We start from the raw sequence: 24372 nt of genomic DNA, 5'->3' as shown, positions 1-24372 counted from the left end.
CTCATGGTGCCACCATGTCAAACAGATTTAAGTGATGTGGGTATAGTTAGAGTGACCTAATTTATGTACGTGTCCTTTATTTAAATACTGTATCAGCAACTACTATAGTTACAACTACCAATGGGAATAATGTAACTAATAACTGTTCTAAGAAAGAAGCACCTCTTGCAAAGAAATGGTCACCACATCAGAAAATAAAAACAGTTTCACATTGCTAAGACCACATGCTTGGATTTAACGAGAAACATTTAATACTGGTATGTAACCTAATTATTTTTATGGAACAGTAAAAAATGACTGACCTTCCATAATATAGCACACAATACCATCTGGCCTTGCTTGTTTTGCTTCTGTGAATGGGTTCTATCATCTAAAATATGACTGTTTTCAGATAAACCCTCAGAAACATCTATTTTTTCCAAAGCTCTTAGGATTTCATGTTCTCTGGTGTGACTGGGACATCATCTTCCATGTCACATCAGGGATAAACCATATCGTTGTTAAGCCACACAATAATCTGCCAGTTGGAGGCTTTTTATTGTTTCCATTTGTTTAAACACAGAACCAGCAATGGGATGTCCCAGAGTGCACATTAGAAATGTTTCAGTGTACTTTGGAAAATGCACAGGGGACTGAGAGAATAGCAATGGCTCTGGCAGTCTGACTCTGAACATGACATTACCGTCTCCTCTCTCTCTTCATTGTAGTAATAATTGCTTTGAGGAATAAAAGAGTATTGCTGGTGGTTCAAACAAACACAAAAACAGATGGACAGACAGACCTGTGCTTGGGTCCACTGAGAAGTATGGATGCCCCTGGCTGATGCTGTATCGCAGTTTAGCGCTGTTCCCGTACATGCTGTCATCTGCATCCGTGGCTGTTACCTGGGTGACTGAAGTACCTGAGAATGGAAGATAAAAGGATTTGTTAATAGCTGAGGATGAATATGAACTCACATCAACTGTCAAATCCATTCATGGTTAAAAAACAAAGCAAACAAAATATTTGACACTTTAAGGCACCACTGACCTTGAAATCTTACTGATCTTTAATCATCAAAGGTTAAAACGTAAATTGAAAGGTCATGACCTTGACATGTCAAAAGTCAAATTAAAGTGAAAGAGCACATACCTTTATTGGACCTCTCAGGTACACTGGCAGTGTAAAGTTCCTTGCCGAATTTAGGCTCATTGTCATTGATATCGTGAAGTTTAACGATGAACTCTGTCTCTGGCTCCAGTTTCAGGCCTGTGTTCTTGTTGACTACTGTGGCTCGGAGGGAATAGAAGGCCTTCTCCTCTCTGTCCAGTCTCTTATTGGCATGGAGGTCACCATTGTTTTCATCAATGGTAAATATGTCTCCAGCCCCGTCCCCGGTTAGAATGTACTTCAGGGTTCCATCCCCCTTGTCCATGTCGGATTGGAGCTGCCGTAGAAAATCAAAAGCATAGTCAAAATATTTGTCTCCTTGGAGAAATGGGGCCTGAAGTCAGCAAGGCAAATACCAGATGTAAACTACAGATGTACAGTGCCTTGCAAAAGTATTCATCCCCCTTGGCGTATTTCCTATTTTGTTGCATTACACCCTGTAATTTAAATGGATTTTTATTTGGATTTCATGTAATGGACACACACAAAATAGTCCAAATTGGTGAAATGAAAGAAAGAAATAACGGAAAAGTGGTGGGTGCATATGTATCCACCCCCTTTCCTATGAAGCCCCTAAATAAGATCTGGTGCAACCAATTACCTTCAGAAGTCACATAATTAGTTAAATTAAGTCCACCTGTGTGCAATCTAAGTGTCACATGATCTGTCACATGATCTCAGTATATATACACCTGTTCTGAAAGGCCCCAGAGTCTGCAACACCACTAAGCAAGGGGCACCACCAAGCAAGCGGCACTATGAAGACCAAGGAGCTCTCCAAACAGGTCAGGGACAAAGTTGTGGAGAAGTACAGATCAGGGTTGGGTTATAAAAAATATCAGAAACTTTGAACATCCCACAGAGCACCATTAAATCCAAATGGAAAGAATATGGCACCACAACAAACCTGCCAAGAGAGGGCCGCCCACCAAAACTCACGGACCAGGCAAGGAGGACATTAATCAGAGAGGCAACAAAGAGACCAAAGATAACCCTGAAGGAGCTGCAAAGCTCCACAGCAGAGATTGGAGTATCTGTCCATAGGACCACTTTAAGCCGTACACTCCACAGAGCTGTGCTTCACGGAAGAGTGGCCAGAAAAAAGCCATTGCTTAAAGAAAAAAATAAGCAAACACGTTTGGTGTTCGCCAAAAGGCATGTGGGAGACTCCCCAAACATATGGAAGAAGGTACTCTGGTCAGATGAGACTAAAATTTAGCTTTTTGGCCATCAAGGAAAACTTTATGTCTGGCGTAAACCCAACACCTCTCATCACCCCGAGAACACCATCCCCACAGTGAAGCATGGTGGTGGCAGCATCATGCTGTGGGGATGTTTTTCATCGGCAGGGACTGGACAACTGGTCAAAATTGAAGGAATGATGGATGGCGCTAAATACAGGGAAATTCTTGAGGGAAACCTGTTTCAGTGTTCCAGAGATTTGAGACTGGGACGGAGGTTCACCTTCCGGCAGGACGATGACCCTAAGCATACTGCTAAAGCGACACTCGAGTGGTTTAAGGGGAAACATTTAAATGACTTGGAATGGCCTAGTCAAAGCCCAGACCTCAATCCAATTGAGAATCTGTGGTATGACTTAAAGATTGCTGTACACCAGCGGAACCCATCCAACTTTTAGGAGCTGGAGCAGTTTTGCCTTGAAGAATGGGCAAAAATCCCAGTGGCTAGATCTGCCAAGCTTATAGAGACATACCCCAAGAGACTTGCAGCTGTAATTGCTGCAAAAGATGCCTCTACAAAGTATTGACTTTAGGGGGGGGGGTGAATAGTTATGTTTTTTTTTGTCTTATTTCTTGTTTGTTTCACCCCAAAAAATATTTTGCATCTTCAAAGTGTGTTGTGTAAATCAAATGATAAAAATCAATTTTAATTCCAGGTTGTAAGGCAACAAAATAGGAAAAATGCCAAGGGGGGTGAATACTTTCGCAAGCCCCTGTAGGATCTTAATTTGATCACTTTTGTTGCTGAGAATTTTCCTGCACGGCAGGAAATGCAAACTTGTAGTGTATTCAAGGTTTTAAAAGGCTTCTAATGTCTAATTTCCACTTTAAAATGTGAGACTTGATTTAGCCTAATGAAAAATGTATCAACCTCTACCCAAATGTTTAATTAATTATAATCCACATAATAATTAACATTTCCTGTTGCTGCAGGATTATATTCCTGCTGTAGCAAACTGGCTCAAATTAAGATCCTACATCTGTATCTACTATACAATAACTGCGTTCAACAGACCTGGGGTTTATTCCATATATATATATATACACTCCAGTCCATTTAGGGATTGGACTAGCACGCAATGGGGAAATTCCCTATCTAATTTAAAATAAAAATGGACTTGACCCCAACTCTGGAGGTCAGCTAGCAAAACACCAACAGATTTACAGTTTGCATTAGATGGTGTGACAGTTGATGGGTTGTGAGGAGGAGTGTGAGTGACAGGTACGGCAGGTGACGGGTTCTGATGGTGAGTGACTCATTCTGTCTTTCTATAATATGGTCTTGCTTTGCTGACAATACCTTGATTTGTATTAGGACAAAAAATCTAAAAAGTAACGCTCCGGTTTCTCTGTACCGCCATAATTGGCTTGTAAAGGTTACAGTGAGGGAAAAAAGTATTTGATCCCCTGCTGATTTTGTACGTTTGCCCACTGACAAAGAAATGATCAGTCTATAATTTTAGTGGTAGGTTTATTTGAACAGTGAGAGACAGAATAACAACAACAAAATCCAGAAAAACGCATGTAAAATTTTTTGTAAATTATTTTGCATTTTAATGAGGGAAATAAGTATTTGACCCCCTCTCAATCAGAAAGATTTCTGGCTCCCAGGTGTCTTTTATAAAGATAACAAATTGAGATTAGGAGAAGTTACAGGTCTGTGAGAGCCAGAAATCTTTCTTGTTTGTAGGTGACCAAATACTTATTTTCCACCATAATTTGCAAATAAATTCATTAAAAATCCTACAATGTGATTTTCTGGAAAAAAAATCTCAATTTGTCTGTCATAGTTGACGTGTACCTATGATGAAAATTACAGGCCTCGCTCATCTTTTTAAGTGGGAGAACTTGCACAATTGGTGGCTGACTAAATACTTTTTTTCCCCACTGTATGATCTACCTTTTGTCTATCTACACTGCTAGAGATTATACAGTAGCCTACTACTACACCAGTCCAAACAGAGATTCACTGAATGAATCAGTGAACATCCCCGTGCCCTCTAAATGCCCTCTTATCACTGTCATTGAAAACACACAGCAAGCCAGGTAATTGTCAAAGTACAAGGCCGTCTCAGAACATGCACACTTGAATGAAACGGGAGTTGACAATGATTGAGGGAAAGAAAGGAGAGAGTCTTTGAAAATGAAAAAGCCAAGATGGTATGAAGCCTTGACATAACAAAGGATGAATGATTGAAGCCTCCCACAGATGTCTTAGAAAATCACCTAAATCCAACATGTAACACATAATACCTGCAATTCCCCTCTGAGCACATGTTTCTGTCTCATCTCATCTCTTATTCCCATGCCTCTAAATAGACATTATGCAACTCTGAGCAATGGGCATAGAATGTTTTTTTATCCTCTATCATGCTCAGTGTGTGTCCCATCTTTACTACATCACACTTATATGCACTTCAACCGTGATGTGTTGATGTTGGTGGTACACCTAAGCACATAGGCGGCGTTCCATAAGGCTAATGGAAGCTAAGTCTCTCCTAATGTAAATTTAATTCAATTGCCAAACTGAAAGACCAAAATTCGCTAAAGAAAATTGTGATGAATAAAAAAGTATACCAGTTTCATTTAAGGACCAAAACATTTACAGCTGCACCATACAGGTTGCAACGTAGTTGGGAAGAGATTTGCGATGTACTGATTCCATGGCACATGGTTTATGAACTGATCCATAAAACGACGCCGGATTCAAAACAGAGTTTTTCAATTAAAATGATTATACAAAATTCTTGCAACCAATATAATGTTATACACTACCAGTCAAAAGTTTGGACACACCTACTCATTCAAGGGTTTTTCTTTATTTTTACTATTTTTTACATTGTAGAATAATAGTGAAGACATCAAAACTATGAAATGACACATATGGAATCATGTACACTGCTAAAAAAAATAAAGGGAACACTTAAACAACACAATGTAACTCCAAGTCAATCACACTTCTGTGAAATCAAACTGTCCACTTAGGAAGCAACACTGATTGACAATACATTTCACATGCTGTTGTGCAAATGGAATAGACAACAGGTGGAAATTATAGGCAATTAGCAAGACACCCCCAATAAAGGACGGGTTTTGCAGGTGGTGACCACAGACCACTTCTCAGTTCCTATGCTTCCTGGCTGATGTTTTGGTCACTTTTGAATGCTGGCAGTGCTTTCACTCTAGTGGTAGCATGAGATAGAGTCTACAACCCACACAAGTGGCTCAGGTAGTGCAGCTCATCCAGGATGGCACATCAATGCGAGCTGTGGCAAGAAGGTTTGCTGTGTCTGTCAGCGTAGTGTCCAGAGCATGGAGGCGCTACCAGGAGACAGGCCAGTACATCAGGAGACGTGGAGGAGGCCGTAGGAGGGCAACAACCCAGCAGCAGGACCGCTACCTCCGCCTTTGTGCAAGGAGGAGCAGGAGGAGCACTGCCAGAGCCCTACAAAATGACCTCCAGCAGGCCACAAATGTGCATGTGTCTGCTCAAACGGTCAGAAACAGACTCCATGAGGGTGTTATGAGGGCCCGACGTCCACAGGTGGGGGTTGTGCTTACAGCCCACAGTGTTGGGCTGTAAGCACAACCCCCACGTGCAACCCCCACGTGCAGGACGTTTGGCATTTGCCAGAGAACACCAAGATTGGCAAATTCACCACTGGCGCCCTGTGCTCTTCACAGATGAAAGCAGGTTCACACTGAGCAACGTGACAGACGTGACAGAGTCTGGAGACGCTGTGGAGAACGTTCTGCTGCCTGCAACATCCTCCAGCATGACCGGTTTGGCGGTGGGTCAGTCATGGTGTGGGGTGGCATTTCTTTGGGGGGCCGCACAGCCCTCCATGTGCTCGCCAGAGGTAGCCTGACTGCCATTAGGTTCCGAGATGAGATCCTCAGACCCCCTGTGAGACCATATGCTGGTGCGGTTGGCCCTGGGTTCCTCCTAATGCAAGACAATGCTAGACCTCATGTGTCTGTAGTGTGTCAGAAGTTCCTGCAAGAGGAAGGCATTGATGCTATGGACTGGCCCGCCCGTTCCCCAGACCTGAATCCAATTGAATTTATTTGCAAATTATGGTGGAAAAAAAGTATTTGGTCAATAACAAAAGTTTCTCAATACTTTGTTATATACCCTTTGTTGGCAATGACACAGGTCAAATGTTTTCTGTAAGTCTTCACAAGGTTTTCACACACTGTTGCTGGTATTTTGGCCCATTCCTCCATGCAGATCTCCTCTAGAGCAGTGATGTTTTGGGGCTGTTGCTGGGCAACACAGACTTTCAACTCCCTCCAAAGATTTTCTATGGGGTTGAGATCTGGAGACTGGCTAGGCCACTCCAGGACCTTGAAATGCTTCTTACGAAGCCACTCCTTCATTGCCCGGGCGGTGTGTTTGGGATCATTGTCATGCTGAAAGACCCAGCTACGTTTCATCTTCAATGCCCTTGCTGATGGAAGGAGGTTTTCACTCAAAATCTCACGATACATGGCCCCATTCATTCTTTCCTTTACACGGATCAGTCGTCCTGGTCCCTTTGCAGAAAAACAGCCCCAAAGCATGATGTTTCCACCCCCATGCTTCACAGTAGGTATGGTGTTCTTTGGATGAAACTCAGCATTCTTTGTCCTCCAAACACGACGAGTTGAGTTTTTACCAAAAAGTTCTATTTTGGTTTCATCTCACCATATGACATTCTCCCAATCCTCTTCTGGATCATCCAAATGCACTCTAGCAAACTTCAGACGGGCCTGGACATGTACAGGCTTAAGCAGGGGGACACGTCTTGCACTGCAGGATTTGAGTCCCTGGCGGCGTAGTGTGTTACTGATGGTAGGCTTTGTTACTTTGGTCCCAGCTCTCTGCAGGTCATTCACTAGGTCCCCCCGTGTGGTTCTGGGATTTTTGCTCACCATTCTTGTGATCATTTTGACCCCACGGGGTGAGATCTTGCGTGGAGCCCCAGATCGAGGGAGATTATCAGTGGTCTTGTATGTCTTCCATTTCCTAATAATTGCTCCCACAGTTGATTTCTTCAAACCAAGCTGCTTACCTATTGCAGATTCAGTCTTCCCAGCCTGGTGCAGGTCTACAATTTTTTTTCTGGTGTCCTTTGACAGCTCTTTGGTCTTGGCCATAGTGGAGTTTGGAGTGTGACTGTTTGAGGTTGTGGACAGGTGTCTTTTATACTGATAACAAGTTCAAACAGGTGCCATTAATACAGGTAACGAGTGGAGGACAGAGGAGCCTCTTAAAGAAGAAGTTACAGGTCTGTGAGAGCCAGAAATCTTGCTTGTTTGTAGGTGACCAAATACTTATTTTCCACCATAATTTGCAAATAAATTCATTAAAAATCCTACAATGTGATTTTCTGGATTTTTTTTCTCAATTTGTCTGTCATAGTTGACGTGTACCTATGATGAAAATTACAGGCCTCTCTCATCTTTTTAAGTGGGAGCACTTGCACAATTGGTGGCTGACTAAATACTTTTTCCCCCACTGTATATGGCAGCTAGAAATCAAAACTGGATGGTCTTCAGAGACAGAAGGGAGGGGTTGAGGGTAGCTGAAGGCTTGGACTAAAAACAAACAAAAGATAACTAGTGTAAAATATAATGTGAAATGTATGTAGTATATATAAACTGGAAGTGGAAGCCTAAGTATTGTTGTCCATTAGATGACTCCAATTCGGGGAGGGGTGGTAGGGTTAGGGGAAAATATTAAAGAAGGAAAATATATTTAATTAGTTTACTCTAATTAGGGGAGGGTTTTTAATGTTAGGGGGAAATAATAATGAAGGAAAATATATTTTAAAAGAAAATATTTTAATATAATATTTATAAACATCTATATATGGGGGATTGGAAATTATGCAGACAATTACATTGATAGAAACCACAATCTATCTGCAATATTAAAGCTGACCTATCCCCCCCAAAAAATATGGCTTCTATGGCAAAATGATATATCCTAATTAGCCTACTCTTGTCTATACAGAAATAAATCCAATCATTCAAAATAGGCTACTACACCAGAAAGCATGATTTGGAAGATCAGAGGATCATTATTTTCATTTTTTTAAAATATAAACTGTCAATTTGTTTTCAATAGCATAAGCCTATTGGAAGGGCTGGCAAATACCAAATACAGTAGATGATTGTTGAGTTGTGAATATCAGTGAAAGAGAGGCCCAGCCAGGCATATCGCAACATTTTAAAAGTACAATCGTAGGAAAACATAGTTTGTAAAGCAAATGGCTATTGCTGTAAAGAGAAAACCATGAACATACTCTAATCTGTCATTTAGTTATCAAAATTATCAACTTAATTGAGTGAACAGTAGCCTATCTTATTGGCACCAGTGGAGCATTGGCCATATCCCCGGTGAGTGCGCTTATTCACTGTCTTTATCATTGGATCAGTGCCATTTCAAAGTTTGTTCTTGGACAATAATTTCCTCCTCCAGGTTAGATGGACGTCATCTTTTATTTGTGTCTCCCCTTTCTGTAGGCCTACTAGATAGTTGCAGACAACGTCGTTCTTATTAATCTGTTTGTCAGTTTCAGCAGAATATAGGCTACCCTGTAATTAAAAAGATTCTGCTAACGTCTCCAGTCATATACATTTTATTTAACCTTTATTTTGATAGAGAGTCAATGCTGACACCAAGGTCTCTGATATACAGTGCATTCGGACTGTATTCAGACCCCTTGACTTTATCCACATTTTGTTACGTTACAGCCTTATTCTAAAATGGATTAAATCAATCTACACACAATACCCCATAATGACAAAGCAAAAACAGGTTTTTAGAAATGTTTGCTAATATATAACAAATACAAAACTTAAATATCACATTTACATAAGCATTCAGATCCTTTACTCAGTACTTTGTTGCTCAGCTCAGGTCCTCTGTAGCTCAGCTGGTAGAGCACGGCGCTTGTAACGCCAAGGTAGTGGGTTCGATTCCCGGGACCACCCATACACAAAAATGTATGCACGCATGACTGTAAGTCGCTTTGGATAAAAGCGTCTGCTAAATGGCATATTATTATTATTATTATTATAAGCACCTTTGGCAGCGATTACAGCCTTGAGTTTTCTTGGGTATGACGCTACAAGTTTGGCAAACCTGTATTTGGGGAGTTTCTCCCATTCTTCTCTGCAGATCCTCTCAAGCTCTGTCAGGTTGAATGGGGAGCGTCGCTGCACAGCTATTTCAGGTCTCTCCAGAGATGTTCGATCGTGCTCAAGTCCGGGCTCTGGCTGGGCCACTCATGGACGTTCAGAGACTTGTCCCGAAGCCACTCCTGTGTTGTCTTGGCTGTGTGCTTAGGATCGTTGTCCTGTTGGAAGGTGAACCTTCACCCCAGTCTGAGGTCCTGAGCGCTCTGGAGCAGGTTTTCATCAAGGATCTCTCTGTACTTTGCTCCATTGATCTTTCCCTCGATCCTGACTAGTTGCCCAGTCCCTGCCACTGAAAAACATCCTCACAGCATGATGCTGCCACCACCATGTTTCACCGTAGGGATGGCGCCAGGTTTCCTCCAGACGTGATGCTTGGCATTCAGGCCAAAGAGTTCAATCTTGGATTCATCAGACCAGACAATTTTGTTTCTCATGGTCTGAGAGTTCTTTAGGTGCCTTTTGGCAAACTCCTGTCATGTGTCTTTTACTGAGGAGTGGCTTCCGTCTGGTCCCTCTACCATAAAGGTCTGATTGGTGGAGTACTGCAGAGATGGTTGTCCTTCTGGAAGGTTCTCCCATTTCCACAGAGAAACTCTGGAGCTCTGTCAGAGTGACCATCGGGTTCTTAGTCACCTCCCTGACCAAGGCCCTTCTCCTCCGATTGCTCAGTTTGGCCGGGCGGCCAGCTCTAGGAAGAGTCTTGGTGGTTCCAAACTTCATCCATTTAAGAATGATGGAGGCCACTGTGTTCTTGGGGACCTTCAATGCTTCAGACATTTTTTGGTACCCTTCTCCAGATCTGTGCCTCTACACAATCCTGTCTCGGAGCTCTACGGACAATTCCTTCAACCTCAAGTCTTGGTTTTTGCTCTGACATGCACTGTCAACTGTGGGACCTTTATTAGACAGGTGTGTGCCTTTCCAAATCATGTCCAATCAATTGAATTTACCACAGGTGGACTCCAATCAAGTTGTAGAAACATATCAAGGATGATCAATGGAAACAGGATGCACCTGAGCTCAATTTCGAATACTGAATACTTATGTAAATAAGGTATTTCTGTTTGTTTTTTTATTCTAAAAACCTGTTTTTGCTTTGTCATTATACGGTATTGTGCGTAGATTGATAAGGAAAAATGTGTATTTAATCAATTTTAGAATAAGGTTGTAAAGTAACAATGTGGAAAAAGTCAAGGGGTCTGAATACTTTCCGAATGCAAATGTAGCCTAGGCCTACTCCACTACGCGCTGCATTGAATTGTCTTTTTTGCGAACAGTGATTTAGTTATATTATTAGCCTAAATTATGACTATCCAATTGACTCATCACATTAGTAATAGTAAGCTATCTTACATAAGTCTGCAAATGCGATGATGCATGGAATGCTTTATTATAAAGGTGAATTTTTATGGTGACTCACACGCCGTCTTTGCCTAAACATCTAACACACAACAAGGCTGTTCAGTCACATCAGAGAGAACAGAACAGTCAACATCACATGTTATAGATAACATCTCATTATATGCATGGCAGCACAGAGCCAGGCTTGGTGGAGAAAAAAAATGAGGGACCTGACAAGGTTAATCATTTTCTACAAGGCATATGAAAATAATCCACCGCACAGCGTTGCTCCACTCCCCAGGGCTCGACAGAGTAACGTAATGCAAGACTGGTGGTGGTGGCTCCAGAATAACTTTCTCTCCGTCTCTCTCCCTCTCTCTCTCTCTTTCTCGTTTGCCCTTTTTTCTCTCAATCCTTGATCCTCTCCCTGCTCTGTGAAGCAGGGTCTCGCTGTAAGAGCCTGGAGGGTTACAGGGTACTACAGGGTACAGGTCCTCAGTAGCTCCAGTATTGATTATATCTCTAGACTTCTAAAACAGTCCCCCTGCTGTACTGCAGGCAGCTCCACATCTAGCTACTCCACAATGCTACTTCTGATTCATTGCTCTATCTATTGTGCTCTGAGATCTGAGGTAATGGTGGCAATTCATGCTGTTGTGGTACATCAGAAAATCCCAATCCTTGTGGGGGGATATACAGTGGGGAAAAAAAGTCAGCCACCAATTGTGCAAGTTCTCCCACTTAAAAAGATGAGAGAGGCCTGTAATTTTCATCATAGGTACACGTCAACTATGACAGACAAAATGAGGGAAAAAAATCCTGAAAATCACATTGTAGGATTTTTTATGAATTTATTTGCAAATTATGGTGGAAAAAAAGTATTTGGTCAATAACAAAAGTTTCTCAATACTTTGTTATATACCCTTTGTTGGCAATGACACAGGTCAAATGTTTTCTGTAAGTCTTCACAAGGTTTTCACACACTGTTGCTGGTATTTTGGCCCATTCCTCCATGCAGATCTCCTCTAGAGCAGTGATGTTTTGGGGCTGTCGCTGGGCAACACGGACTTTCAACTCCCTCCAAAGATTTTCTATGGGGTTGAGATCTGGAGACTGGCTAGGCCACTCCAGGACCTTGAAATGCTTCTTACGAAGCCACTCCTTCGTTGCCCGGCGGTGTGTTTGGAATCATTGTCATGCTGAAAGACCCAGCCACGTTTCATCTTCAATGCCCTTGCTGATGGAAGGAGGTTTTCACTCAAAATCTCCACGATACATGGCCCCATTCATTCTTTCCTTTACACGGATCAGTTGTCCTGGTCCCTTTGCAGAAAAACAGCCCCAAAGCATGATGTTTCCACCCCCATGCTTCACAGTAGGTATGGTGTTCTTTGGATGCAACTCAGCATTCTTTGTCCTCCAAACACGACGAGTTGAGTTTTTACCAAAAAGTTATATTTTGGTTTCATCTGACCATATGACATTCTCCCAATCCTCTTCTGGATCATCCAAATGCACTCTAGCAAACTTCAGATGGGCCTGGACATGTACAGGCTTAAGCAGGGGGACACGTCTCGCACTGCAGGATTTGAGTCCCTGGCGGCGTAGTGTGTTACTGATGGTAGGCTTTGTTACTTTGGTCCCAGCTCTCTGCAGGTCATTCACTAGGTCCCCCCGTGTGGTTCTGGGATTTTTGCTCACCATTCTTGTGATCATTTTGACCCCACGGGGTGAGATCTTGCGTGGAGCCCCAGATCGGGGGAGATTATCAGTGGTCTTGTATGTCTTCCATTTCCTAATAATTGCTCCCACAGTTGATTTCTTCAAACCAAGCTGCTTACCTATTGCAGATTCAGTCTTCCCAGCCTGGTGCAGGTCTACAATTTTTTTTCTGGTGTCCTTTGACAGCTCTTTGGTCTTGGCCATAGTGGAGTTTGGAGTGTGACTGTTTGAGGTTGTGGACAGGTGTCTTTTATACTGATAACAAGTTCAAACAGGTGCCATTAATACAGGTAATGAGTGGAGGACAGAGGAGCCTCTTAAATAAGAAGTTACAGGTCTGTGAGAGCCAGAAATCTTGCTTGTTTGTAGGTGACCAAATACTTATTTTCCACCATAATTTGCAAATAAATTCATAAAAAATCCTACAATGTGATTTTCTGGAGAAAGAAAATCTAAATTTGTCTGTCATAGTTGACGTGTACCTATGATGAAAATTACAGGCCTCTCTCATCTTTTTAAGTGGGAGAACTTGCACAATTGGTGGCTGACTAAATACTTTTTTTCCCCACTGTACTCTCAAGTCTATCTGGCCAGAGACATTGACATTAGGGTTGGGTGGTCTCCAGATTTTCATACCGTTCCTGTACCATCCCGGGGTATATGGTATTACCGGCAGTGCACACAAGGGGTGCTATTTTAATATGTTGTTGTTTTTACGCACAAAACAAATGTAGGCAGCAGGGATCTTGATCCAAGAGGGGATTGATTGTCTCTGCTGTAACCAAGAAGCTTGATCTTGCAAGCTAGCCAATTAGCTAGCAAGTTAGCAAACCAAATGCATAGCAGGAGCCCTGAGTTGGAGATCATTTATTTGGCACATCATAGATAGTTAACTTGGTCAATGTTTATTTGGATAGTCTGGATTTTCCATCTCTAGATGCTCTACAGATAGTATGACCATCAACAAACTATCTGTTGGTAAGCATGTAAAGTTAGGGTAAGGGTTAGAGCTAGGGTTGGTCGATAGTTAGTTAGTTAGTTAGTTAGTTAGTTAGTTGAAATGTTACTGATAGTCTGTAGAGCATCTACAGATGTACTATCCAAATAAAGTGTTACCGTTAACTTATAGTTATAAGCAGTGGTGTAGCACACACCCCCACAGCCGAGCTTTAGTGGGCCCCCAACCCCCCATAATTGTAAAATACATTGACTTTTTTGGTACGGTTTTGAAAATCTTACTGTCGGTATTTCAAAATACCCCGGTATACGTTATATACGGTATACCGCCCAAGCCTAATTTACATTTGATGCTCTGGGAGATTTCTCAATATTCATATCATCTTCGTGTCAAGGCCGGAATTCAACAGTTGCAGACAGTGGGGTTTTCCCCACACACTGAAGTGCATTGCAGCAATAAGACAAAAGGAGGCTAATGGACATACCTTGCCAATGTACTGTTTATCACTCCCAGTGTACTCCTCCTGTAGAAAGAACTGGTTCCACATCCATCCTCGTTTGAAACGCTTCAGTAGCTTCCCTCCCTTTGCTCCATCTCTGTCCTCCTCTCCTCCCATCTCTCCCATCTCCAACATAGTCTTTCTGGTAATAGACATGGCGTTCACATAGAGGGACAAGAACGCCCATAGCAGGGTCAGCAAGCAAGTCCTCATGGTGGAACTGTTGTATTTGCACAGAACGCCAATCCTCTATCTGCACTGGTTTTAACGTCCTATAAGGGAGCTGGGCTTCACCTTCATAGTCCTCTTCCTTGATGGCTGTGTAGAAACCTTGCAGAGGGGAAGATCAGAAACATTTATAGGGACACATTTTCACTCAGGCGATCATTTTGTTTCGCATTGCGTTTTTTCCCCTTCAATTTCCATCCATATTGAAAAGTAGGGTGTATCATGATCTGAATACAGATAATACAAACAATACATGAAAACAAACAGACAATCGAATAATGGTATTGAAAACCTTAATTGAAAAAAAACTGGAATGCCTTTGATTTCAATAAGCCTTTAACCCAGAAAAGGCTAAAAAGGATTTGCACTTAAAACACTAATACATTAATCAATAGTCCACATCCACATGAACTGCTCTATTTTAGAGAACAGAACACTTACAGAGCCAATATGTCACTTATGGCAATATCCTTTTCTGTATCTACTGTGAACAATATCTGCATTGGTGTTATGCAGCCTATTAACATGCCATGCTGACCAGATGAAATATAAACCACACACAGAAGCATCCTGCCACCAACATCATCTCCAGCAATCATCAGCTGCTTCACTCGTCTAGCCATACCTCTGCCCCTTTTCTACTTATCAAGAAAATTGCCAACGTGATTGCAGTGGAAAGGGGAGGGTAGTGCAGATGTATTTTCTACTCAGTGCATTTCTGTTTCCCCCTCTACAACGTGTGATCTACAGTGTCGGTGCTGGCATTACATGTGTGCCTACTCATCAGCATAGAAAGCTAAGGGTCAACACAGCTTCACTGATGGTGAGAGGGGTGGATGGAGAGGCCATGAATCAGTTAAAAGACATAATTAAGATGGGCGGATTGACTCCTGCAATCATGTCGTTGCTTTTCTACTGCTGCCATTCGACCTCTCAACCTGTCCTCCATTAGGGCCATTATGCCTGCTTTATGAATTAGACTAATTGAATAAGGTACCAACAGATACTAAAGTGTATTGATTTGCAGTCAGAATCAGTCAGGTTGAAAGGACAACAGGGGGTTGTAATTGTGTGCTAGGGGACTGGGGACTGTGTGCTGGGGGTTCTTACTATATGTTCAGTTGAGGGGACTAATCCCTGTGTATATCAGTGTGCAAGTGAGGCCTAGAAAGCTGCAAAGTAGAGTAGTGGGACTGGGAGCTAGCCTAGTGAAGCACATTAGTCAAAGTCCCAGCCCAGCCGGGAGCCATTTCCCTCAGCTTTGTGACCTGTTAAATCACCTGATAGTCTCTCGCTGGTGGAAGTCACCTGGATGTAGAATGGTTTTGTTACATACTACAGTCGTGGTCAAAAGTTTTGAGAATGACACAAATACTAATTTTCACAAAGTCTGCTGCCTCAGTTTTGATGATGGCAATTTGCATATACTCCAGAATGTTATGAAGAGTGATCAGATGAATTGCAATTAATTGCAAAGTCCCTCTTTGCCATGAAAATGAACTTAATCCCCAAAAAACATTTCCACTGCATTTCAGCCCTGCCACAAAAGGACCAGCTGCCATCATGTCAGTGATTCTCTCATTAACACAGGTGACAGTGTTGACGAGGACAAGGCTGGAGATCACTCTGTCATGCTGATTGAGTTAAAATAACAGACTGGAAGCTTTAAAAGGAGGGGGGTGCTTGAAATCATTGTTCTTCCACTGTTAACCATGGTTACCTGCAAGGAAACACGTGTCGTCATCATTGCTTTGCACAAAAATGCTTCACAGGCAAGGATACTGCTGCTAGTAAGATTGCACCTAAATCAACCATTTATCGGATCATCAAGAACTTCAAGGAGAGAGGTGCAATTGTTGTGAAGAAGGCGTCAGGGCGCCCAAGAAAGTCCAGCAAGCGCCAGGACCGTCTCCTAAAGTTGATTCAGCTGCGGAATCGGGGCACCGCCAGTTCAGAGCTTGCTCAGGAATGGAAGCAGGTAGGTGTGAGTGCATCTGCACGCACAGTGAGGCGAATACTTTTGGAGGATGGCATGGTGTCAAGAAGGGCAGCAAAGAAGCCACTTCTCTCTAGGAATAACCCCAGGGACAGACTGATATTCTGCAAAAAGTACAGGGATTGGACTGCTGAGGACTGGGGTAAAGTAATTTTCTCTGATGAATCCCCTTTCCGATTGTTTGGGGCATCCGGAAAACACCTTGTCCGGAGAAGACAAGGTGAGCGCTAAGAACACAGCCATGAATAAAGAATGGTACCAACACATCCTCCGAGAGCAACTTCTCCCAACCATCCAAGAACAGTTTGGTGACGACCAATGCCTTTTCCAGCATGATGGAGCACCTTGCCATAAGGCAAAAGTGATAACTAAGTGGCTCGGGGAACATAACATCGACATTTTGGGTCCATGGCCAGGAAACTCCCCAGACCTTAATCCCATTGAGAACTTGTGGTCGATCCTCAAGAGGCGGGTGGACAAACAAAAACCCACAAATTATGACAAACTTCAAGCATTGATTATGCAAGAATGGGCTGCCATCAGTCAGGATGTGGCCCAGAATTTAATTGACAGCCTGCCAGGGCAGATTGCAGAGGTCTTGAAAAAGAAGGGTCAACACTGCAAATATTGACTCTTTGCATAAACTTAATGTAATTGTCAATAAAAGCCTTTGAGACTTATGGAATGCTTGTAATTATACTTCAGTATACCATAGTAACATCTGACAAAAATATCTCATAACACTGAAGCAGCGAACTTTGTGAAGACCAATACTTGTGTCATTCTCAAAACTTTTGACCACGACTATATATCAGAGGATACAGCCATACAGCTTCCCATCCATTCCTGCTAGAAAATGTCTACTAATTCATTCACAGCTCCTGCTGAGAGACGGGTCCGTGTAGTGAAGCCTGAATTTCAACTTGAAATTCGTGTGAGACGAACGAACAAGCCAGTGGTTAAGATTCACTGGAGCCTACCTCTGTACGTTAATAAAATAACACATTAAAACCATCCAAAGGCTGCTCAATATTATTAAACATTAAGCTGAATAATGATTATATTAATGACACATCGTATTTATTTCAGAGACTGTATTTGCGTTGTGTCATGTGGTGGTGGTGAGAACCCAACGCAGCATCTCAGACCCCCCTGTTCTGCTACCCTGCAGACAGCATCAACCACAGCGAGCCTGATGAGACTGCCTCAGCCACTGCCTCCGCCTCAGCCACAGCCACAGTGGGCCTAATGAGTCACACAGGAGCAATTAGAGGTGAAGAAAGGAGAATGTCAGCCCTGGGCTGTGTGTGTGTGAGGAGGGAGAGGGGGTAGGCGGTCAACAGGTGTAAGAACTGCTACAACAACAGGGCAGAGCAGTCTTATGAAGGCACCTAATGGGTTCCTGTGTCACAGAAACATGCACACTGTCTGCAGACTGCTAATGAATAAGTCATGGAGGTGGAACTATCAGCTGTTGACTAACTTTGGAACAGTTTTAATATGTACTGTATTACAAAAGCGTATGAATTTGGTATGGTACAGCAGCTAAGGCTGATATAATATAATAGAAGCACACTAAAAGCACCCAAGGCCAGAAAAACTATATCTATTCCACAGTATTCAACTTACCTATTAAAAAAGGTGTCTGGAAGGTAAATTGCATTTGGGTGGTGGATGTTAGGAGGGGGCCTGCTATCAGGTTGCCACCACTCGATAGGCAGCCAAGCAGCTGACTGTCATTCCCCAGGGGAATTGCCTATTGTTCTGTCTGTTTAGGGAGGGGAGTCTGTCTAGACTATAGACTTCAGGATGCCATATTATCTATCACTTTGCTTGGCTCTGCTTGCAACACTCTTTGACTTGTCTGCTCTAAGTGATAAAGATTTCCTCCTCTCATGTAACATCTGTTGTTTCTTTGTTTTGTACCATTGAAAACAAATCAATGAGGCAAATCAAATGATGAATGATAACCTGACATATCTTATTCAATATAGCAATCCTCCCTTCGGGAAAAAAACAAAAACACTCCATTTGCATTGAGCAGTCTGATTTGAGCTTGTTCAACTATTATAGTGCTCATTCTCTGAGTAGAGAAGACTGTTACACAACATGGGTGCTAATCCCTGCTCCCATCTCCCCCCTCTCATCTCCCATCACTTACAAGGGTCCCAGTCCCTCTCCACTCCCACTATAATCTCCCCAGCAAAATGTGTGCACTAATCTTAACAAGAGGATATAATAGATGTTGAGTGAGTGCGTTTTCCTGAATGGAACTGCCATGTGCATCAACACAATTACCGTCAGGGAGCGTCGGTCGCTGTCACGCTCATACCAGATGGGACCTCTTAATTACGTAACCAGAAAAGAGGCATGATGTGATTTGGAGGCAACGTACATTACATTGTGCCACCTCTGATTCTGTATGTATTGGTCCCGTTTCCGTCAGTCTTTGAATTGCGGCATGCATGTCAGTTCTACACCATTGCACCTACAGAAACTCTTCTTACATGATTGCATTTTGAGGACAAATAAATTCTGCCCAAACATAGATAAATAAATACGTTTGTGTGTGTTTGTGTTGTTTAGACCCCGCAAAGCTGTTTTGTTTCCTCAATCATCCATGCGTGTGTAGTGGTTCATTGCTTTAGTGTTGGATACTAAAGAAGATGACACCTTCTTAACCTGTGTGTGTCTTTCATTTATGGCATCTTCGTCAATGGGGCTTCCTGTGTAACCCAGTGTCTCCCAGTGTTTGTGTGTTGTGGGTGGTTGTTTGGGGTTCCTCCTTGGAGGAGGAGAAAGCGTGAGAACGGCAGCTTTATGGTCTGCTTGGGCAAAGACCCAGCAGGAGTCTTCAGGTCAGAGCTTTCCCTCTGCCATTGTGGCCAGGCACTGGAACGTGGCTGCCTCTCTATTACAATGCAAATGTGCCAGCGTCTGGTGGAGCTACTGTTTGTGTGTGTGTGTGTGTGTGTGTGTGTGTGTGTGTGTGTGTGTGTGTGTGTGTGTGTGTGTGTGTGTGTGTGTGTGTGTGTGTGTGTGTGTGTGTGTGTGTGTGTGTGTGTGTGTGTGTGTGTGTGTGTGTGTGTGTGTGTATAAGAGAGTCTCCCACTGCGCACACACTGGCTGAATCAACGTTGTTTCCAAGTCATTTCAATATTTCAAATTACATTGAACCAACGTGGAATAGATGTTGAATTGACGTCTGTGCCCTGTAGGCTTGTTCTATGGCCGTGTTCCAGCTTCTATAATGAACCATAAAGGAATCACGACACTCCTAGCCATTGCCAAAACCATATAAATATAATGATATAATATAATCTAATTCTATGGCCAAAACCATGTCCATATTCAACCGACTCCTACTGTCCTCATGCAAGAGAATAATTTGCCTGGGAGTTGGGCCGAATGGATATTCAATATTTCAAGTCTAAAATGTTTGACCTTCCACTCCCTGTTCCATGTTAACAGTAAACACCCACACATCCGAAGAGGGAGCAGCATTAAGATGAATCCCCTGGGAGAAAGCAATGCAGTGGGAGGAGGGCAGGTCAAGCACTGGATAACCCCCAGAGGTCAACATGTGTCATCATGGTTAAGATGTATGTGAAAGAAGCACTGGCCATCTTGAGTTATGCCACAGGCTTGGTCAATAAACTACTTGATGTTAGGCCTAACAGTATACACAGCTAAATGTCCTGCAAATGGTCAATAGGAGAGCAAATACCTATATTGTCTCAGTTAACACAATGCAGCTGATGGTTACAAGGGTTAAACTATAGCACAAAATAAACATTTAAATGTTACTTTTCATTTTTACCAACCAATTCTCATTCTTTTCCACACTTCTTAAATTCAATAATTGAAATGGCAGACACAAAGAGTGTTTCTGAAAACTAAGCTGCCGTTCTAATAGAGCGACTGGTGCCATTAGAAATTCTGTTTCAAACTAGCTTTCCTACATCAATGCCCTCTTTTCAAATCTCTTTCTGTGAAGTATTTACACCTTCAATTAAGCTTGACAAAGCCTGAGAACAAACCAAACAAATAAAGCTAATATTTATAATGGAAAGAAGAGATTGCGTGTGGGTATAACACCAGGGTGTGTGTTAGACTCTGGGTGGGGATTCTGCACTGGGAGGAAATAAACTATCTATTAGCTTTAACAGGGAAAGAGCTCCTCTCTATTTCAAACACCAAACTCGCATTTACAACCAATCCTTCAATGATACAAAATAAGGCCTGTGGCAAATAACACTCGTACTAGAGGTTGCAACTCTCAATCTACAACAAATCGATGGGCTTGTTTTCATTGTTGGTAGTACACCAACATATCTGAAAATAATACATCCATTCCCTTGCCTTCACTGATCTTAGCAGACTATTTATTGTCTTTTTGTTGTGTTAAATGTACAGTAGTGGGTTTTTTCAGTCCATTGATATGTTATCATGGGAATGTAAGTTGTTATTTTAGACAATTTTTTCCTTGTCATTCCAGGTACAGTAGTGTTAAAAAACAAAGAGATTCAATGACAACATTAGGCCTTGTTATAGACATGCTGACTGCAAATAAGGCTCCCTCTCAAGTAAGCTATAATTGCCATGGCTGTCAAACAGTGCATGAAAATGTTTGAAAAGGGGCATAAGTTGTCTTCGAAATAATTTAATACTTCTATTCCAGACAGAAGAGCGGATTTTGTTGTCAAAAGTAATTGTTAATTTGAATGTAACAATTCTGCAACTCATTATAGCTCTGCCTATGCTATTCAATGGCTTGGATATAGTACATTGTTCTCTCAGAAAGACCAGTATTCATGGTGTGATCCAACATTTCAGGAGTTTGAGCTATAAAAATATCACAAACACCTTTATAGGTAAGTTCCTGTGAAACTGATAACACACCTGTGCTAGTCAATGCAATCCAACCCCTCGCTAGCTTGACAAACACACGGGACAATGGCCCATTGTCAAATGAGGTAACACACAAGCTAATTAGCATACAAAACTATTTACAAACTCTAGGCACATTTGAATACAGACCTCATATAATTCTGTTTGATTATGCTGTTTGACAAATGTGAGTGCACTCGGATTACGTCATGTTAAAATAAAACTGCTGATGGATGATATGAATAAAGAATAGGTCTTCTGAGAATACAGTGGATGGCATTTACTATTCACACTCACTCTCAATAACACTTTTAGATATGTAAGATGAAGATCGTTAAGAAAAGGGCTATTCCAAGAGACACATAGGTGTGAAAACGTAACTGTGTGATCAATATACCCATATAAGAACATCCATTCCTGTGTGCATGTTCCTCTGTGACCACATGAGGGCACAATTAAAGAGATGTGTGAATTTTCCAAATTAGACTAAATTGGAACACCCCACATAGTGGACATAGAAATGAATCATAATTCCCTAAAGTGAAGGTTCACATTATTAAAAAAAAAAATCTAGCTTTAAGACAGTAGGATAACCAATAATTTTCTACTGGAGTAATCAGTGGAAAGCAGTTTGTTCCAAAGGTCACAGTGACCTGGGTGGGTAGTGGGAAACTAGAGTAGAGCTGGGCTTTCTATAGTACTGGAGACACTCAGAATGTTGGGTATATTTACAACATCCATACAACAGTCATTTATAAGATAATATAATTATCATCAACCAATAGTATTGCAAGCTTCTTACAACAGCATTTCAGTATTTCAGGCTTCTAACATTCAGAGAAATTGTTTTTGACCCATTGCCTGTCTTGGTACAGTAGGCTATGCAGTACTATATGCTCAAGAAGGTATGTTAATAATCAGTCATGTTTTACCGAAATAAACACTTACAAATATTTGACAAATTTAAACAGGCTTATTGTTTCTTTAACACAATGATTTTTTTTTTCAGTCATTAAAAATGCTCTTTAGCAACCACCTGGAATTCATGGGTTAAATAGATGATAATTATTGCTGTGGAAAATAAAGGCTTTTTTTTGAATTTATAATTCACAAACTCCTTGGGCATGCACTGCACATATGGATGTAGCAGTCTGAGAATGGTAAGTTACAGGAGTCTTGCCTCAGCTCTGTACTAACCGGTGGACTAGACTTGCATTTAGGGTAACACCCACATCTACATTAGAGTATGTCCAGGCCCACAGCAATAGAGTGCCAGTGTCTAAACAATAAATAAAACAATACACACCAAGCATTTCTAATAGGACATACAAAAAGTTTACACTGTTGGCTATGAGTACTTTACCACTAATACAATGCCAATATAAACAGTAACCTACAGTAGTCTACTATATCATGAGACCTTCCATGACCATTCAACAAACATGGTCATCATAATCCATTTAATCTAAAAAACAATTATATTTTACAAGGGAGCCTTGATTTAATTCCCCGACATGAAAACGGGAACCCACACCTTGAGCCACCAACACTACCACTAAAGACATAACTGCCACTAAAGATACAAATAAAATAGATAACATTAAGTCTGGTTAAATTAAGTTAAGGGGTCTGAGTTTATCATGACAGACTATTCAGGGAACATGAAAATATGCAGCTTTTTCCAAGCATGGCAAGTGCATTTTTATTTTCGAGAAAACATTCATTATTTACATGAAATCAGGTTGTAGCGTGATAAGATCAATTACGACCAATTTATGAGATAGTTTAACTCTAAATTACCCAATGAAAGCAACTTTGTTGAAGTTATCAGCTATTTTTAACTAACTGAAGGAAGCGTAGCCTACCGAACAATTGAATGCTTTAAAGTGTAAAAGACCGTCAAAACGACAATATTTCAAGACCGCTATTTCAGCATCCACAGCTAAATAAAACACCCATTGACACTTACCACGGTTTGACGTAGCAGAAAGTTCAATCAATGTGCGCCTGTGTGAATCGGTTGTATGCGACTGACACACTGAACGCGAAGTGAGCTCTCTCTCTCTCTCTCTCTCTCTCTCTCTCTCTCTCTCTCTCTCTCTCTCTCTCTCTCTCTCTCTCTCTCTCTCTCTCTCTCTCTCTCTCTTTCTTTCTCTCGCTTATGATGAGCATCCCTCCCTCTGGAAGTTATCGGACCTTAGCTGCTTCTGATTGGGTGTCACGCGCTGGTCCACGATTAAAGGGACAGGCTGAGGTGAAAATTACGAATTTATCACCAATATTTATGAGGGGTTTTTCCAACCTATTTCCAACAGGGGCACATATTTTCCCTCTGAGCCATTCTAACAGGATACTGTTGTTCTCCTGCCTTTCAAAGCTGATTAACATCTGAAAATAAGCTAATATTCCACAAGCACTGAAACAATTAAAGATACAAAGATAGTTTGACAATGCTTTGATAATGTTTTGAGAGCATTTCAATAATGAAGTTTGTTATTGCATTGGACAAAATGTCCTTCTGTAGCCTATAGCTATACAGCTGCTACCACTGAGTTTAGCCACGTAAATGTCAGATATCCCACACTATGCACTATTTTCCACCTGCCCTAAATCAAGCTGTCTTGATCCACATAGACTGGGGTTGTTGTTTATGAAATAATGCAGGAGGCATTTTGTAATGAGAGGAAAATGTCAGCATTTCTGAGACACTGGGTGGGTGGTTGAGGAAGGCACCTGAGCACTGTCACTGCCTGATGGTTAGAATGGCTAAAGGGTCATAGGGATGTGCTTCTCACTCTGACAGCGACTTCATCACAGCTTCCATGTGATGTCCTATGAAGTCTCATCAGTGTGTTGTGTGAGCTCTGGGGCTCTGGGCTTTGACAGCCATTGTTTTAGAGAGGGGTATCACTTGTTTTAAAGAGGGGTATCAAGCTCTGTAACTCTGTTAATATTTGAGGAGGAAGGATTCTCTCTGGTGACCTAGACACACATTCCTGTTTTCACATTAACCTTTTCCCTGAAATATTTGATTAATATATCATTATACACACACCAAACAATCAAGATGTAACCACCTGGTAATACAATGTTACTTTTGTTATTACAGTGTTACTACACAGGTATGAGAACAACGGAATGTAGTGTTACCTGAGAATAT

At 41.7% G+C, this 24372-nt stretch overlaps 1 protein-coding gene across 1 annotated transcript in view; it reads right to left on the bottom strand.

Annotated features, from left to right (window-relative positions):
• LOC121580939 (cadherin-10-like) overlaps positions 1–23274 on the bottom strand; it is a 32519-nt gene extending 9245 nt beyond the window's left edge. Inside the window, exons 1-4 of the mRNA XM_041896154.2 lie at positions 23182–23274; positions 14084–14428; positions 1132–1426; positions 782–901 (exon numbers count right to left, since the gene is read on the bottom strand). Of these exons, the coding sequence (XP_041752088.2) occupies positions 782–901; positions 1132–1426; positions 14084–14311 (643 nt within the window). The 5' untranslated portion in view covers positions 14312–14428; positions 23182–23274. The remainder of the gene's footprint in view (positions 1–781; positions 902–1131; positions 1427–14083; positions 14429–23181) is intronic.
• Positions 23275–24372: the final 1098 nt, after the last annotated feature.

This window comes from Coregonus clupeaformis, chromosome 14 (genome assembly GCF_020615455.1).
Source record: "Coregonus clupeaformis isolate EN_2021a chromosome 14, ASM2061545v1, whole genome shotgun sequence".
Lineage (NCBI taxonomy): Eukaryota > Metazoa > Chordata > Actinopteri > Salmoniformes > Salmonidae > Coregonus > Coregonus clupeaformis.
Note: the sequence above shows the minus strand (reverse complement) of the source record. Positions and strands in the feature narration are given on the sequence as shown.